This window comes from Pantherophis guttatus, chromosome 3 (assembly GCF_059756535.1).
Source record: "Pantherophis guttatus breed Tessera chromosome 3, ASM5975653v1, whole genome shotgun sequence".
Taxonomy (NCBI): Eukaryota; Metazoa; Chordata; class Lepidosauria; order Squamata; family Colubridae; genus Pantherophis; species Pantherophis guttatus.
Genome location: NC_142065.1, coordinates 82,974,874 through 82,993,353, shown reverse-complemented (window position 1 = coordinate 82,993,353; position 18,480 = coordinate 82,974,874). Strand labels below are relative to the sequence as shown.

General features: G+C 37.8%; 1 protein-coding gene across 3 annotated transcripts in view; it reads left to right on the top strand.

The window, feature by feature from the left end:
* The window catches only part of AGL (amylo-alpha-1,6-glucosidase and 4-alpha-glucanotransferase), a 54,764-nt gene that overhangs the window by 26,977 nt on the left and 9,307 nt on the right, over window positions 1–18,480 (top strand). For all 3 annotated transcript variants that reach the window (XM_034437248.3, XM_034437250.3, XM_034437249.3), the window contains exons 18-28: window positions 1,677–1,801; window positions 1,973–2,085; window positions 2,191–2,325; window positions 3,986–4,116; window positions 5,750–5,886; window positions 6,103–6,236; window positions 9,193–9,368; window positions 11,798–11,900; window positions 12,472–12,697; window positions 14,182–14,293; window positions 14,698–14,833. In XM_034437248.3, the coding sequence (XP_034293139.2) occupies window positions 1,677–1,801; window positions 1,973–2,085; window positions 2,191–2,325; window positions 3,986–4,116; window positions 5,750–5,886; window positions 6,103–6,236; window positions 9,193–9,368; window positions 11,798–11,900; window positions 12,472–12,697; window positions 14,182–14,293; window positions 14,698–14,833 (1,528 nt within the window). The remainder of the gene's footprint in view (window positions 1–1,676; window positions 1,802–1,972; window positions 2,086–2,190; window positions 2,326–3,985; window positions 4,117–5,749; window positions 5,887–6,102; window positions 6,237–9,192; window positions 9,369–11,797; window positions 11,901–12,471; window positions 12,698–14,181; window positions 14,294–14,697; window positions 14,834–18,480) is intronic.

The following is an 18,480-nucleotide window of genomic DNA, read 5'->3' as shown; positions in this document are numbered from 1 at the left end:
CGGGTGGGCGGAGCCTCCCACCGCCGCTACCGGTTCGCCCGATCCAGTGCGAACCAGTAGCAACCCACCACTGGGCTGCTGCTATAGTTGTAAGCACAACTGTACTTTTTTCAGTTTTTAGTTCCATTGTAACTTTGAATAGAAGCTAAACAAATGGTCATAAGCTATGGACTGCCTGTATTCAGTATATATATATTAGTACATTGAGGCAACTTATTGAGATATAATATCTTTGACACTTGGATTTCTCATGAATCAACCATATTTGGATGAACATCCTTTGGAGAAATATTTTAGTATCTAAAATTTAAAATTTTAACAGTATTGCAGTATTAAGCAAGTATAGATAAGCCAAAATGGTTACATTGCCCATCACATGACAGGTTGCATCATGTAATCAGATGATCTAGTAGTAATGTAAACCATGGTATATATGGTAGCATGATATAATGTAATATATGAATATGTCAGAGAGTTTAAGGGAAGGTAGACCTTTTGGATAACTTAAAATAAAATCGTTCCTTAGTTATACTCTAATTATTTTAGAGTATAAATGATTTATACTCTGATTATACTCTGATTTAAAATGATTAATTATTTTAAATAGTTCTGCTTGTTAATGGTAAGTTGATACTATTCCAGCATATTTGAAATGAATACAGGTAGTCCTCGACTTACGATCAAAATTGAGCCCAAAAGTTACATTTCTAAGTGAGAAATTTGTTCAGTGAGTTTTGCCCCATTTTATGACTTTTCTTGCCATATTTGTTAAGTGAATCACTGCAGTTGTGACGTTAGCAACATTGTTATTAAGTGAATCTGGCTCCCCCATTGACTTTGCTTGTCAGAAGGTTTGAAAAGGTGATCACATGACCCCAGGCCACTCCAACCGTATTAAATATGAGCCAGTTGTCAAACATTTGAATGTGAATCACATGACCGTGGGGGATGCTGCAAATGTCGAAAGTGTGAAAAATATTCATAAATCACTATTACAACAGTTACTGTTGTAACTTCAAATGGTCACTAAATGAAGTGTTGTAAGTGGAGGACTACCTGTACATATTTTGAACATAGAATGAATGTAAAGGATAAGAACAACAATAAGTGACATTAGAAAAACACATATTGTTTTGCACTTAGAGCTTTGGTGGCACAGTGGTTAGAATGCAGGCTAATTTGCCCACAGCCTGGAGTTCAATCCTGACCGGCTCAAGTTTGACTTAGCGTTCCATCCTTCCAAGGTCGGTAAAATGAAGACCCAGATTATTGTGGGCAATATGCCGACTTTGTAAACTGTTTAGAGAGGGTTGTAAAGCACTGTGAAGTGATATATAAATCTAAGTGCCATTGCTATTGCTATTGCTAGATATAAATGTATGCCAAATAACATACAATAGGATTCATATGATCTTCAATCCTTAGCTCTGTTCTTGAGTTGGAGTTCAGTAATAACCACATCTCTCAAATCTTGGATAGAGTCTATAATTGCTCCTTGTTGGTATTAAGTAACTTCTTAAAACTGAAATCAGACAATCTTGCATTGTGGCTAATGAAAAGTAAAGAACTCATGTATTGTATGCCTAGAAATTACTCACTGTCCTCTACCAATTGTAATTATGACATTTTTACCCACTGTGGCATAATAGCTGCTTTTTTCCTTACTGTTCCTGTAGGCAAAATTGAAGAAGTAGTTCTTGAAGCTAGGACTTTTGAGAGAAGTGCAGATCCTTATAAAAAGGATGAGCATACAATCAATGGGTTGCCTGAGTATACAGTTGAACTCCGAGAACACATACAGGTTAGTTCTCTCTGACTCTCTCTGTATCTCTCTCTCTCTCTCTGAATCTCTCTCTCTCTCTCTCTCTCTCTCTCTCTCTCTCTCTCTCTCTCTCTCTCTCTCTCTCTTTCTCTCTCTCTCTCTCAAGTTTTAACAGTTACCTGATTTCAGCTGCTTTTCTTCTCTTGTTAGCTCAAGGAAAGTAAAATAATAAAACAAGCTTCAATTGCCACAAAAGGTCCTAATGAATTTGTTCAGGAAATAGAATTTGAAAAGCTTACGCCAGGGAGCGTGATCATATTTAGGTAAATAGCAATTATTTCTACCCATTGTAGAAAATATTTTGATGAATTGTATGGAGTTTATTGGAATGGAAGACTAACATCTCTTGTTTGGTGGTAATATTGTAGAGTTAGCCTTGATCCAAAGGCACAAGATGCTGTAGGAGTACTTCGTAATCATCTAATCCAGTTCAGTCCTCACTTTAAATCTGGAAGTCTGCCCGATGATGGTTCAGAAGCTATACTGAAAACCCCCTTTTCGGTGTAAGTTTGTCTCTATGTTGAAAATTAACAAAAAGAGGTAAAGTTACACAAATGTCTCCCTTGCTTGCTCTGCAGACCTGTCCTGTGTTCAAACAGTCGTGACGAATTAGTAAGACATAGCATGTTTGGCAATAAATATGATGTTACTTTTGGCCATTAATACTTTAGACCTTAGAGAAAGAGGTAAAGGTTACCAAGACATTCTGTGCAAACTTTCTTGAAAGGAAATCTCGTTCAGATGATTCAGACTCTGGCATTAGTGTGCTTAGCAATGACATCTTGCCAATCTTGTTCAAAGAGTGTTATTGTCTCCAAGACTGAACTACATATTATGGTGAATGTGTCATCACGGTTGTGCGTAAGAGATGTGGGTATTTTTCATTAAATGTCACTGGTAGGATGTATTCATCCAACATACGATCACAGCAGGGAGGGACTGAAAGTTTAATCTTCCCTTCTCCCCACAGCAGGCCTTGGGAAATCTATCTTTCCAAATTCAGTCCAAGAGGAAAGCTCCTTTTTGCATTTTGTCCCTGAGCAACTAACAGCTAGAGATTGTATTTTTGGAGTTGTAGTGCAAGAGGCAATATATTTAATATAATTATATGATTGCCACATTATTTTCTCCCTTGTAGAATGATTGAATTATAATATGTATCTGTGATTTAGCTGGATAAGAGATCAAAATTATTTTGTCATTTTGGAATGACAAAATAAGATTCACTTTCATGCATCTCAAACAGACAAGCTGTAATCAGCCCTTAATAAGAGCAGAATAAAACTTGGTGAGAGAATTCTTGGAGATCTCAGCAGTATACTTTCATCTTGAATGCATCCTCTCACCACATCTTCAGGTTTTGAACCATGGCCCATGGCCTAGATATTATGTAGTAACATATAGATAGTCCTTGACTTAAGACCAATTGCTTAATAACCCTTCAAAGTTATGACAGACCCTCCAAAAGTTGCTTATCACCCATTTTTGAAGTTAGGACAGACACACAGATACATACATACCCTGTTTCCCCGAAAATAAGCCCTCCCTGAAAATATTTAAATGCAGAGCTAGAAATCAGCTAAGACGGCAAGAGAAGCCCCATCTTGCTCCACGCACCCCAAAATAATAAGACCTCCCCAAAAATAAGGCCAAGCGCTTATTTCAGGGTCCAAAAAAATAAAGACAGGGTCTTATTTTCGGGGAAACATGGTAGAATCACATGATTGTACTTTGAGTACAATCCTATCTTTAATTATTCTATTCCACTATTTTTTTGATACTAGTGTAACTCTTGTCCCACATAGAGTTGTCCTGCGGTGAGTTGGTCATGGCAAGCTGTTGTAAACCCATTATCTTTACAGCCAGTTGCAGTGTCCACAGTCACAGGACCTCAATTTGAAAGTTTTTACCAGTTTTGGTGTTTACTTTCGGTTGCTGGCAAAAACTGCCCATTGGGGAAAATTGATTTGATTAACAACTATGATATTCACTTAATGATCACTGCAAAAAATTGAGGTCCAATGATGTGATGCCTTGACTTATGACCATGACAACTTAAACTGGGCTCAATTATGATCATAAACTGAGAACCACCTGTAGGTCTTACATTATACATATCACCTTTATATGCTTGTAACAGCTAATTTCTGGTTTTTTTCTCAGTATTGCATCAAAATTAACATTGGCAGACCTAAATCAACTACTGTATCGTTGTGATGCAGAAGAACAAGAAGATGGTGGAGGATGTTACGACATACCAAACTGGACACCTCTTAAATATGCAGGCCTTCAAGGTGGAAATCTACATGTTTTGTCTCAAACTAATCGATAATTAATATATATTTATTCCATTTCAAAATTTAATTTTCTGTATGCTTTTATTCTTAGCCAAGGTCCACACTTTTTTTGAGTGAGCAGGGCCAGGGGCTTCTCTGATTTCCCCCCCCCCCCTTGTGTGTGTGTGAGAGAGAGAATTTGGGGTTTTGTTTTCAAAACTGTATTAAGCCTACACATTTAAAAACATTATTTTTAAAACTGCTTCAAGCCTATTTTAAAACCAGTGTTATAGTTCTTGAACGTTTCCATTGAGAAACTGTCAAAAATCTAGGCCACAGGTTCAGGGGCAAAAAAAAGTATCTTGGGGGACCTCATGTGACATATTGTGCTATAAGTAGAATACATCCAATAAAATCCAATGCATGCAATCTTGTTTGATCAATACTTCCTATTTTAGGAATCAATACTTCCTACTTTAGTTCTCAGTTTCTAGGATCTCTAGAAGTTAGAAAAGCCAAAGAATACTAGGACATTAATCAAAGCTACTGGGCTAACACATACCAGTAGTAAATCCTAGTTCTGTGATGGTGAACCTATGGCACGCGTGCCACAGGTGGCACGCGGAGCCATATTGGTGGGCATGCGAGTGTTGCCCTAGCTCAGCTCCAGCGCGCGCATCTGAATTTTGGGCCTTCCAGGCCCACTGGAAGTCGGCAAATGGGCCTTTTCTGGCCTCCAGAGGGGTGGGGAAACCTGTTTTCGCCCTCCCCAGGCTCCAAGAAAGCCTCTGGAGCCTGGGGAGGGTGAAAAACGGGCCTACTAGGTCCACTGTGCCATCGCGTGCCAAAAGCAGAGGGAGCATGCACATGCGTTGGACGCATTGAATTATGGGTATGGGCAGACACGCACATGACCCCCCCCATGCTCCCCCTGCTTTTGGCATGCGACAGCAAAAGGGTTTGCCATCACTGCCCTAGTTGTTCCGTTGAGAATGATACATTACTGATTATTTAAATTTTTCAAACTAACTATAAATTTGTGTAAATTTAAATTGTGAGTTTTCAAAATAACTTCAGACTGTGATTTATATCTTTGTTTGATAGATTCTCATAAATCACAAGTATAAACTGGTGAAATTCAGACATAAGTCTAAGAACCATGGCCTTTTTTGTTGTCATGTCTGAATATCGGATAATTTTGCAGAATATTTTCAGACCTACACTTTAGAAGAAATTAAGATTTTTATATAGGTTTGTAGGCTGGCTAAAGGTAGCATAATATATTTTTAAAAGGGGTATTTTTAAGTCTATATAAACATCCTAATTTATTTTTCTTTTAGTTAAATTTAGATCTTTACTGTTTTCAGAAATACATGTTTCAAAGCTGTTTGTTTTTAATTTTTGAAAACTCAGTATGGGTCAGTATGATTTAAAGCAGGGGTGTCTAACCTTGACAACTTCATGACTTATGAACTTCAAAATCCAGAATTGGCTGGCGGGAAAATTCTGGGAGCTGAAATCCACAAATCATAAAGTTAGCAAGGTTGGATACCCCAGATTGAAGGCATATAAATAAATAACATAATAATGCATGTCATAGTTTTCATGACCTACCGGTATATTATAAAACCATATTTCTGTGGATCCTCAGGAATAATGTCAGTGATGGCAGAAATACGACCAAATAATGACTTGGGCCATCCTTTCTGTGGTAATTTGAGAGCTGGAGATTGGATGATTGACTATGTGAGCAATCGCTTAATTTCTCGTGCTGGAACTTGCTCTGATGTAAGTTAAACTTCGCAAAAATAATTCTCTTTGTAAACAGATATTCATTTGTTATATATTAACTTACCTGAGGAACTCTTCTTGTAAACTTGAAAGCTAGTACATTATTTGGGAATCTTTGTACAATTATTTAACTAGGATTAACCTAACTTTCAGCACTTGTTATTAATCACAGTTTTAAATTTAATACTACTGTTTGTTTCCTTCAACTATTAGGTTGGGAAGTGGCTGAAAGCAATGTTTATCTACTTGAAGCGGGTCCCTCGTTATCTCATTCCATGTTATTTTGATGCCATATTAGTGGGTGCATATACTACACTTCTTGACTTGGTTTGGAAACAGATGTCCAGGTATGCTTTTATTAGGATAGCTGTAGAAAGCTGGAACATGATATTGCTGAGTTATGTCAAGCACAAAATGTTTCATCTGTTTTTCTTTGAAAGCACAGGGTGACTCATTATGGGGTAATCTTAACTGCATTCAAAAATTATTTCCTTTATTCTCTATAGTTATTAAAATAAAATAGAACAAATTTACACACATCTAAGTCATCTCTTAATTTCTGCTTAGTAACACTTAGCCAAATGTGTATGCAAGTATCCTAGCTGAAAATGTGTTTCAGTTTGATACGGAATGTTAACTTAATGCGAGATGACTAATAAGTGATAGCTCATTCATATATTTTATTTGATGTGATCAGTTAACTGTCAGTATACTGTTCATGACTAATGAGCTTTTTTAAGATCATATAATGTCCATGAGACCATGAATGTGTTATCCTTCTGAGCTGTCTGGAAGGGTTGGATTGGTGGGACACACTATTTGTGGTGGTTGGTGATTGCTGTTGAAACATCTGATGAAGGTGCTTCTTGGGGATTACTGTTTATTGACCTGTGGTTCCCCTTAAGGTTTATTTGGTACTATTCAACAACTAGGTGAAAGCAGGGGTGAAATCTACTTACCTTCCTTACTGGTTCAGAAGCGCGCGCGCACGTATCACATGCACACACAGACCTTTTGTGCATGCGCAAAACCTGCTCATGTGCAGAAGGTAAAAAACACATTACTTCCTGGTTTAAAACCAGGAAGTAATGACACCTGGGCGGGTGGGCGGAGTCATCGCTACCAGATCGCCGAACCAACGGCCAAGATCGCTACCGGACCGGGCAATCCAGTCCAATCCGGGAGCATTTCACCCCTAGGTGAAAGCAATCAGAACCCTTAAATGTTATTTTAATGTTGACAATGGGAACAAACCGAAATTAAATCTAGACAATCCTGCATCCTGGGTTCGGTAACTATTTTCAGTAGTGAAATTGCATTCTAGAAAAATGGGTTCACAATTTGGGATTGTTTTTCGATTCCTACTGTCAGGCCTCAATTGCAGCAGTCAATCAGGTATCCATGCATTGATTAGCCATCCATTAATGGCTATTAATTAGTGGAAGATACAAATATAAAATGCTGCTTGCATTGAAAGAATTTTATCAGGCACAATTTAAAAACTTGGTGTTGGCTTTTAAAACCCTAAATGGCTTCTAGCCTGATTATCTGGGATATTGGGTCACCTAGTATGAACCTGCCCAGGTACTTAAAGGAGAGGATCCTCTGATCCATTACACATTGCCAGAGATTTAGCTATCTTGTACACAAGTGGTGTGGTTATGGGATGTTCTGTGTAAGGATGTGTGTTTGGCACCCTCTCTTCCGGTCCTTAGGAAATCGACAAAAATATATTGTTTTCACCAAGATTCTAATTACAGTAAAAGATACTTTACGGACAAATTGGAAATATCTTTATACATTTCCATGACATAGAAGAGGTCATCACATATATTTGTGTTGTTTTTTGATAACATTATCATGCAGTCATGTATATAATTACAATATTATGCAAATGATATATATATTAATGCAAATTTAATTTGACATGATTACACAAGCAATGTAAATCACAGCGGAAATAAGGTTCATTGCATCAAGATCCAGAAAATTGAAGTTTCAGTGTAATTCTAGCGTCACTGATTTTTTTTAATTACCGTATTTTCCGGCGTATAAGACGACTGGGCGTATAAGACGACCCCCAAATTTTCCTGTTAAAATATAGGGTTTGGGCTATACTCGCCGTATAAGACTACCCCTCTTCCAACGCACACCAAATAAAAATTAAAAAACATCAACTGGCTCACCCACAATGTAAAAGCAGCTGTGCTAGACCCAAAATGGCCCCTGCAACAAGCAGGAACCTCACACAGCCACAAAAAGCCCAAAAAAACAACTTTCACACTTTACACACACACAACACAACACAACACAACTGGCTCACCCACAATGTAAAAGCAGCTGTGCTAGACCCAAAATGGCCCCTGAAACAAGCAGAAACCTCACACAGCCACAAAAAGCCCAAAAACCCAACTTTCACACTTTACACACACAAAATTCCACATAACAGCTTTGTGAGATTTTGTGTGTTTGTGTAGTTAGAGTGAAACACTACAAAAACATACTAAATCTCAGAAAGCTGCACAAATATTATTTTATTTTATTTTATTTTTATTTGTATATGAAAGCTAAATTTAAAACTTCCTAAACTTTAAATGGCTAGGTCTAAAAAATAACAACTAAAAAAAACCCCAATTAACTATTATTTTTAAAGATCCCAAAGGGGAAAAAAACTTACCCAAAGAACAGGGGTCTCCAACCTTGGCAACTTTAAGACTTGTAGATTTAAACTCCCAGAATTCCTCAGCCAGCTTTGTTTTGATGGCTGAGGAATTCTGGGAGTTGAAGTCCACAACTCCCTGCCTGCTTGATTGCAGGCAGGGAGTTGCTTGCTGATGGAATGGATTCAGGCAAGCGAAGCAAGGCAAGCGAAGCAAGGCAAGCAGCTAAGGTAAACAAGCTGGAGGGGCAAAACTTTTTCCCTTCTCCATGGCTCTGGCGATCAGGGCTTGGATTGTCAGAGCCATGTGAAAGAATAAAAGTTTTTCCCTTCTCCATGGCTCTGGCGATCCCAGCTGAGTTGCCTGATTAGCAGATCGTCAGAGCCATTTAAGGCTCGTTAGAGCCTTTCGGGCTGGTCTGCCTGGTTACAGGAGAACGACACCCAACGTATAAGACGACCCCCGACTTTTGAGAAGATTTTCATGTGTTAAAAAGTCGTCTTATACACCGGAAAATATGGTATATAGATTTTCCTGTTATACTTTCATCTTTTGTAGTTTGTTTTATTGTTGTATTAGTGCTTTTTTGCTAGCTTGGTACGAGAAAATGTATGGACTTGAAATAGTGTTGCTTTAATTACAGCTTTGTTCAGAATGGTTCAACGTTTGTTAAACATCTTTCCTTGGGCTCAGTCCAGATGTGTGGAATAGGAAAATATCCAACTTTGCCACCTCTGTCTCCTGCCTTAAAGGATGTTCCTTATAGGCTGAATGAAATTACGAGAGAAAAAGAACAGTGCTGCGTTTCTTTAGCAGCCGGTAAGCATGGTCACTGGTCCATGAAAGAGTCCAGCTTTAAAAATATTTTGCATGTTTTGAATCTCTGCTAGCAGAAAGGAAGCACTTCTTATTGGACTCATGAACCTTGGAGATCTGGTGTTGGGAAGGCAAGAGGAGCAGTGTAGTATAAATCTAATTACCGGTAAATCTGAGTGGGTAGTAACAGTCGTATCCCTTCAGTTAGTTCCTGAAACTATACTCAGTATTTTTCTGTCTCCCACTCTAAATTAAGAGATAACATTGGGGTTTGGACAGGACTGTTAGCTCTCTCAAAGAAATTCAAAAATTAGGTATTGTGATGTTTCCAGAACACCATCGTCATCAGTAATTTTTAGTAGGACAGCTTCTGTTAACAAAAATAGATTCTGCAGACTCACTTAGTTGATTCAGAGCCTACTTTCATTAGCTAGCCTTAATTCCTGTTTTCTAGAATTCCATTATCCTAATGTCTGATGCTTTTTCAGGAGGCAACTGGACTTCCTTGTTTTTCTTTGAAGACATGTCGCTTTTCACCTAAGAAGCTTCTTCAGCTCTGACTGGACTCCCCACCATCTAGTCAGAGCTGAAGAAGCTTCTTGGATGAGAAGCAAAACATCTTCAAAGAAAAACAAGAAAGTCCAGTTGCTTCCTGAAAAAGCACCTTTGGGACAACAATGACTTGACTGACTGAGAATCTCTATAGACATTTAACTAATGTCTGATCTCTAGTTGGTCTCATCTAATAACATTTTGTCCCTTTGCATACCTTTCATGACCACAAAGTTGGATAAAATAGTTTATGTAAATCAGTTTCTACTGACATTCTTTACATTTGTATTTGATAGTCAATTTTATATCGATGCTAAAATTCCATGAAGCTGAAAAATTACCTGTCAAAAATATAAATAATAAGAATTAGAGGTAAGCATTCTGGTAAACTTCTGGAACTTTACAAACCTACATATAACTTTCATGCTTCACCATAAGCTATATGTAATTCATTATTTATTTTTATTGCTTTTAAAATAATAACAGAAAACCAGAAAAAGAACAAAATACAAAGATACTTGTATTAGAAAAACATTGTCAAAGAAAAGGGGGAAAACATAGTAAGTTTTTTTTTAAATCCATACAAAGTCTATATCTGTTAGGCAACCCACTCAGGTGCAATCATTGAATGAAAGGTGCCATAAATTTATGTTTCCAATGCTGCAGTTATCAGTTTTTTGGCCATAGTAAGAGTGTGGAACATCCATTTATGTTGTCAGGTTGTCAAATTACATACACCAGGTATGTAATTCAAAAGAATATTATCCTCCAAAAATGTTAGCTTTTATTGCACAAATATATTCATTTAATTCACTAGTAAGTGTAGGACATTGTAAAAACATGTCCTTTAAAGAAGAATTATCCTTATTACATTTCCGACAAACCTATATACAATATAAAAATTCCAATAATTGGTCTGCGCACCCAAGTGTATAGTGTACAAGTTTGAAGTGAGGTGGTTCATAATTCATGGATTATTGATCCATAATTCATGGATTATTAATACACATCTAGTAATTATATATTCTGTATTCTTCATTGGGTTGGACTAGTCTACAAATACAGAGAGTTATAGTACATATGAGCTGTGCTAAAAGAAAATATAAGTAAATATGTAGATATTATTGGAATCAGCGTCATGTCAAATCTCATGTCAGATTTAGTGCTCTGGTGGCAAGCAAGAACCAAAATAAATTGTTATTCAGATAGAGCTTGACAGAGCAGTGTTACTGAACTGATTTTAAAGTTACAGTCAGATACAAGTACAAAAGGTTAAAAAATATGAGATGTAAAGGCTCACGTTAGAAATGAAAGGCAAGAAAGAAGCAGAATTTTATGAGGTGTGGGATAAGTGGTATAACTGGTTAGAACAGAGAAATAAAAATGTATAGGAATAAATGTAAAATACCTGTAAGAGACATGACACGGTACTGTTAAAAATGTTTATTGTTATGTAATTTGAAAATAAAAAATAAAATTGAATATATATATATATATTCTTACAGTATTAAGAAATTAATGTGTTCCTATATTCCTATATAAAGACTTAGTATTTCCTTTGTATATTTTAGGACCTTTCTCCCAGCAATTCATATCCTTTTCGAATTCATATTGGTTCCAAGTTAATGTTATCAAGCAGAGAAACAAAAGGTTCATCTATCTTATGTCTTGCTAGCTAGTGAGAGTAAGGAAGGTCCCAATCTTCATTTTTTAAATATAAATTAGGATGACTTTGTGCAGATGGACGTCATCCAAATTGAGTTAACTCAGAGGGAATGGAGCAGTGTGTGGCTCAGCCATAAATATAAATATACCTGTTTTTGAAAGGTAGAGCTATTAAGTTCTTAAGCTTTACATCTGCTTTGTCTCTCACTCTTCAGGTTTACCTCATTTCTCATCTGGCATTTTCCGTTGCTGGGGAAGAGACACTTTTATTGCACTGAGAGGGCTGATGTTAGTTACTGGACGCTACTTAGAAGCAAGGTAAAGCAGTTACAGATGTCAGTAGTATCTCTCCCTCTCTCTCTCTCTCTCTGTCTCTCTCTCTCTCTCTCTCTCTCTCTCTCTCCCTCCCTCCCTCCTTTGAACGATCACTAAATGAACCGTTGTAAGTTGAGGATTACCTGTATTATTTATACGAATAGAAAAATGAAAATAGAAATTTGCATTAGGATAAATAAGATTCTAGTCATTTAAAGCAATGCTTATATGTATACATTTTTGGTTAATATTTTCCAAATAGAGAGGATGGGATTATTGTTTGTGTAACCTACCCTAATCCTGGCCTGAGTGCCTTTCATCAAATCCTCTGGAAAGCTCTTATTAAACAGAACGATTTAATCCATGCAAGAGTAAATACGGGTACTCCTTGTTTTATGACTACAGTTGGGATCAGAAACTTCTTTACTAAGTGATGCAGTCATTAAGTGAGCATCTCATTACCAGGTCCGATTTTACAACCTTTTTTACTTCACATACTTCTAGTGAAATGTAATAGAGAACTTGAAAGCCTACCATTTTATATTCACTCCCTTCTCCATCTCTCTGGTTTCAGGAACATAATATTAGCATTTGCCGGCACCCTAAGGCATGGTCTCATTCCCAATCTGCTTGGCCAAGGTACTCATGCCAGGTACAATTGTCGTGATGCTGTGTGGTGGTGGCTTCAGTGTGTACAAGATTATTGTAAAACCGTTCCAAATGGCACAGACATTCTCAACTGTCCAATATCTAGAATATATCCTACTGATGATTCTCTACCTCAGCCAGAAGGCAAAATGGTAAATTATAGCTTCTGTCTTTTTAGCTTGGTTCAGTCCCTTACATGTTTTATCCGTGTGTTAGTTTGGGAGAGGAATCTTCTGGTTTTGCGAGTTGACTTTAGCTCATGTAAGATTATTGCTGAAGTAGATTGATCCTCTAAAGCAGGGATGTCAAATTCAAGGTGGCCTGCAGCGTGCTTAGATCTGGCCTGCGGGGCCACCCTAGAAACAGCAAAGGACTGGCCCGCGGTGCCTCTGCCAGTGAAAACGGAGTTCGGGAGGGCCGTGCACCAGCTCAGTTTTCGGTGGCAGAGGATTGCAGGAGCCCGCGACAGCTAAAAATGGAGCCTGGGTAGGCCATGCACAGCCTCCCCAAGCTCCGTTTTCACTGGCAGAGGGTTGCATGAAGCCATCGTGGCAGAAAATGGAGCCTCAACAAGTGACATCAAGCCCATCCTGGCCACGCCCACCCACCCCAGCCCCCCAAGGTCAAACACAAACCTGATGCGGCCCTCAATGAAATTGAGTTTGACACCCCTGCTCTATAGTGTTGTGTCATGCCTGTTACTGCCTGGTGCTATTATGAGTACAAAAAACCCAACTTGGATTATTACGTTTGGTGGCCTCTGATAACACAAAAAGATTGTGTCCTTAACAGGGGTTAGGAAGGAAATTTTCCATGAAACTCTTGTTCTGCAGTTTAATATAAAATGTAAACACTTGCCCAAAGAACTTCAATATTACAGTATTACTTTCATTGACATAGACTTACTGTTGTAATCAAATTCGTTAAAGAACAAATGTTAAAAGGAAGTGGATTTTTTTCTAAATAAACCAATTGTATATATTATTACATGTAGTGTTAAAGTATTTTTGACCTGCTTCAGAAGGAGAAACACTGACTAGGTATGTCTTCAGTACCTTAAGTTTACACTCGATATTACATAGTATAAAGGACCACTTTAAAGTTTTGAGAGTCAGTTTGGTTAAGCCTAAGGCATCAGGCTAGAAACCAGGAGACTATGAGTTCTAGTCCTGCCTTAGGGCAAAGCCAGATAGGTGACCTTGAGCCAGTCACTTTCTCTCAATTCTAGGAAGGAAGCAATGGCAACCTGCTTCTGAAAAACCTTGTGAAGAAAATCAAAGCGTCTCTAAGATTCAAACATGTTTGATTGGGGGGAAAATAATAAAATGCAGAGGTTAAAGCATTGGAGTGAGGATGTTCAGTTTTAAATTTATTTTCAGCAAATCCACTCACTAGGGCCTGCCATTCTTTATTAGCTCAACCTAAAATACTTGTTAAGGGATAAAATGAGTTTTATGTAATCGTTTTGAAATTTTGGAGAAAACACAGGACATAAATCCAACACACACTCTCTTGAGAGTGTGTCCTTTGGACTTGCCTCTGAATAGGAGGTTCCTTTACAAACTTAATGTTACTTGTTATGTGTGTTTTTAATTTAGGGTTTTTTCCCCCTTTCCTCCCCTATATTTCCTCCCAGGATCAGCCATTATATGAAGTGATACAGGAAGCAATGCAAAAGCACGCCCAAGGCATAGATTTCCGAGAGAGGAATGCTGGCCCACAAATAGATCGAAATATGAGAGATGAAGGTATACATTCTTTAACTATTTTTTTAAATGGATGTTCATGTTTATTTCTTAGCTTCCTAAAACATCTTGAAATAAAGTGAGATTTTCTTTAAATCCCCTTAAAAATACACTTTTCCACAATTCAGAGCACGGGTGACAAACTTGATTGCGTCACGTGACGTAGAGCCACGTGACGTAGAGCCTTTGTGGAGCCAAGGTGGGCGTGGCCTACACATGATGCATCCGGCCCATGGGCCACCAGTTTGAAATCCCTGAATTTTAGGTGAAAGCATTCATATGATTGTGTTGTCAGTTAATGTAATTTGGGCTGCCATAAAAACCCTAGTTCATTCCGAGTGGATGCACATGGGGCAACATTTTTATGTGTCTTTTCTGGAAAACAAACTGGTATTTGTGCTTTGTAGGCTTTAATGTAACTGCAGGAGTGGACATGGAAACAGGCTTTGTCTTTGGAGGGAACCGTTTTAATTGTGGTACCTGGATGGATAAAATGGGAGAGAGTGATAAAGCTCGCAACAAAGGAATTCCAGCAACTCCAAGGTACTGCATAAATGCTTGTAGCATTGTTGGCACATTAAAGGCCTGAATATAATTGACTAATTAGAAATCAGTGTAAAAAATATTGCTGTGAACAATGAATGAATGAATGTTTTTATCACAGTCACTGATCAGAATTGCAAACAATAACATATAATAAAAAAGAAAGTGAAAACAAAATAAAATAGTACAATTGGTGGTGGGTTTGTTAGTAGATAATAAAAGTCTGCCTAATTTTCAGGCAGTGTGTGTTAAATTTATTTGCTGCCCATCTTTCTGTGAGCTACTCTGGCTGGCTTACAACAGTAAAAAAAGGAAAAAAGTGATAAAAATGTAAATATAACAATAATAAAGCAATGAAACAATAAAAACAAACAATGAAAGTACAACAGTATGGATTAAAAGATGGGTAGAGTGAGAGCAAGAAGCACAGGTATTGCAGGGGTTACAAATTTAGCTGTCTTCAAGGAGACTGAATCATAGTGATCTGATAACAACTGTATATTAAGAAAGATCAGAATTTATCAAACAAGGAGCTTATAAGTAAGATCCTTGAGCCCTTATAGAAGGTACAGTATAGCAGGACATGAGCTGTAGTTTCAACAGGCCCTTGTCCACAGTGGCAAAGTATCATAAGGAACTCTTTTGTATCATCCCACAAAAATTGCTCTGTGGAGAGCACTGAAGTGTGCTTAAGTTAATGCTCTTCAGAATTTGGAAATAATTATGTGGTGTAAGTACATTCTTAAATAAAAAAAACTGGTCCTGTTGGACTTTCACATTTTTGATACGTTGTTTAAATGTGCTTAGTGCATGCTCATAACCCATCATGAGGAACGCCTCCCTGGAAAAGTCAAGAAGTTGAAGTTTATTTTATTATTATTTATATATTTTATTAATCATATTTCTATGCCGCCCACTCTCCGAGGACTCTGGACGGCTTACACCAAAGACAGTATACTAAATAGCATATTGCCCCCAACAATCTGGGTCCGCATTTTACCCACCTCGGAAGGATGGAAGGCTGAGTCAACCTTGAGCCGGTGAGATTTGATCCGCTGAATTAGCAGACAGCTGAAGTAGCTGCAGTACTGCACCCTAACCACTGCACCACCTCGGCTCCCAAGTTTTTGTCCTGAACCATATTGACTTGTAATTGTTCACTATAAGGAACTCAGACCTGTGGGAAAGAACAGTAACTTCAACCATGGACCTGGTATGATGCAGGTCCATGTGCCTATTTTGACTTTAGATAGCCGTGGCTCCTCCTTCTGTAATGTTACATTTTTAAATGTAAGGAGCTACAGCAGTGGTGAAATCTAAAATTTGTTACTACCGGTTCTGTGGGCGTGGCTTGGTGTGTGTGTGTGGGGGGGGTTAATGTGACTGGGTGGGCGTGGCCAATTTTTTATTTTTATTTTTAAAACCATTTTTTCTACAACCTCTTCGGCGAAGAAGTTGTTAAAAAATGCTTTCAAAAGGCTCTGATGATCCCAGCTAAATTGCCTGATCGCCAGAGGCTTTTTTTCTTTTAAATGCCTCTGACGATCAGGCAACTCAGCTTGGATCATCAGAGGCATTTAAAAGAACAAAAGGCTTTTTTTCTTTTAAATGCCTGTGACGATCCAAGCTGAATTGCTTGATCATCAGAGGCTTTTTTTCTTTTAAAAGCCTTTGACGATCCCAGCTGAACCGCACAATCATCAGAGGCTTTTTAAAATTATTTTTAAAAACATTTTTTCAGCCGAAGTGGTTGTAGAAAAAATGCTTTTAAAAGTAAAAAAAAAGCCTCTGATGATTGTGTGGCTCAGCTGGGCATGGGGGGGGCAGGGATTTTTGCTAGTGGTTCTCTGAACCACCTGCCTCCATCGCTACTGGATCGGGCGATCCGATCCGAACCGGGAGCATTTCACCCCGGGCTACAGTATCTGGAATATAGCCATTAGGAATTCAGGTTGGATCTTTTCAAGAGGAGTAAAGAAAATAGTAATAGCCCTTACTTATATACGGCTTCACAGTGCTTTACAGCCCTCTCTAAGCGGTTTACACAGTCAGCATGTTGCCCCCAACAATCTGGGTCCTCATTTTACTGACCTCAGAAGGATGGAAGGCTGAGTCATTCTTGAGCCTGGTGAGAATCGAACTACCAAACTGCTTCCAGCCGGCAGTAGCATAAGTAGCATGTAGTACTGCATTCTAAACACGGCTCTTGTAAAGTCCTAGCTGAACACCAAAACATAGTTGTGCCCAGGTCTTAGCTAATTATACCTTCAGTGTTGCTGGGATACATCGTGCTTCTCTGGTAAAGTGAAAAGATTCGGCCAGTTTTTTGAGCATTTCATATGACATAATTTTGGTGTGCACTGTGTTTGGTGGAGCTATGGAAAACTATGTCCAAATATTTAAAAGATTGCACTTGTTCAACACTCTTGCTATTTATCTTCCAGATGTGCAGTTTAGGTGATTTCCAAGATCAGGACCTCATTTTACTATAGTTGATATCAAGTGCCTCCTTAGAGCAGTGTTTGTCTGGAGCATTCACAGTCCAATTATTAAGTTCAATTGCTGTGAGCTAGGTTTTTTTTTTTTTTTAATTTAAAAAAAATCTATTTTCAGCGGAAAATGCTGGTTCAGTGGAAAAATAAACTGGCTAAATTAAACACATGTAAACTCTGTCCATTGCCTCAAGGATATTCATGTTCAGTTTAGATAGATGTGTATATAAAATGTATGCAAAGAATTATAAACGTGCAGGCAGGAATTTTGCCTGAAATCCACTCGATTTAAAATACAGAAGTATTTTATGAAAAAATATTTTAAACCATGCTGTTGGCATTAAACAACTAGCAGCAGCAGAAGCTTTAAATTTTATCTGTGTTTTGCAGAGTTAAATGGCAAGATTGGCCTCATATGAAATGAGCATCTATGAATTACCCATTTGGAGATTTCTGGCATACAAACATTAGATTTACACATGAATTGAATATGCAATCCAGATCTGATTCAAAGGAAAGATTACTGGATTTGCTATAATTTCCACATGACCTAACCCTAAACCATGGGTTAGGACAGGAGTGCAAATTCAGCCTATTTTTATTTCAGTTCCTGCCTTTCTAACCCTGGTCTTAGTATTCCTCTCTCTTTTTTTTTCCAGTTTCTTCTCCATCTCTGTCTGATCCTTACCACCTTGTCTGGGCTCTCTGTTCTCTTTCATTCCAAAGCAAGGGGGTGGGGTGGCACAGATAGCTCCTTCTGCTAATGAAAATAGCTGTACTGTTTCCTTTCTTCTTCTTCTTCTTCTTCTTCTTCTTCTTCTTCTTCTTCTTCTTCTTCTTCTTCTTCTTCTTCTTCTTCTTCTTCTTCTTCTTCTTCTTTTTTTTGAATCAGGAAGAAAACATCCTTCTGTTTATTCAAAGAGAAAACCACAATATCAGAGTGCAAACTCACTTCCTTTTTTTGCAATTATAGACTAAAATAAAGCCACCATTGCCCATAGTTCCTCTTGGTTTGGTTTGCTATAGAGATAAAGGAGAATATATGTATATATGATGAGAGAAACAAACTATCGTACGGGTGTGTGAAAATAAAAATTAATAAAGGTTATACATGCGTGCATGTAGATATATGTTTAAATAAAATTGTCCCGCCAA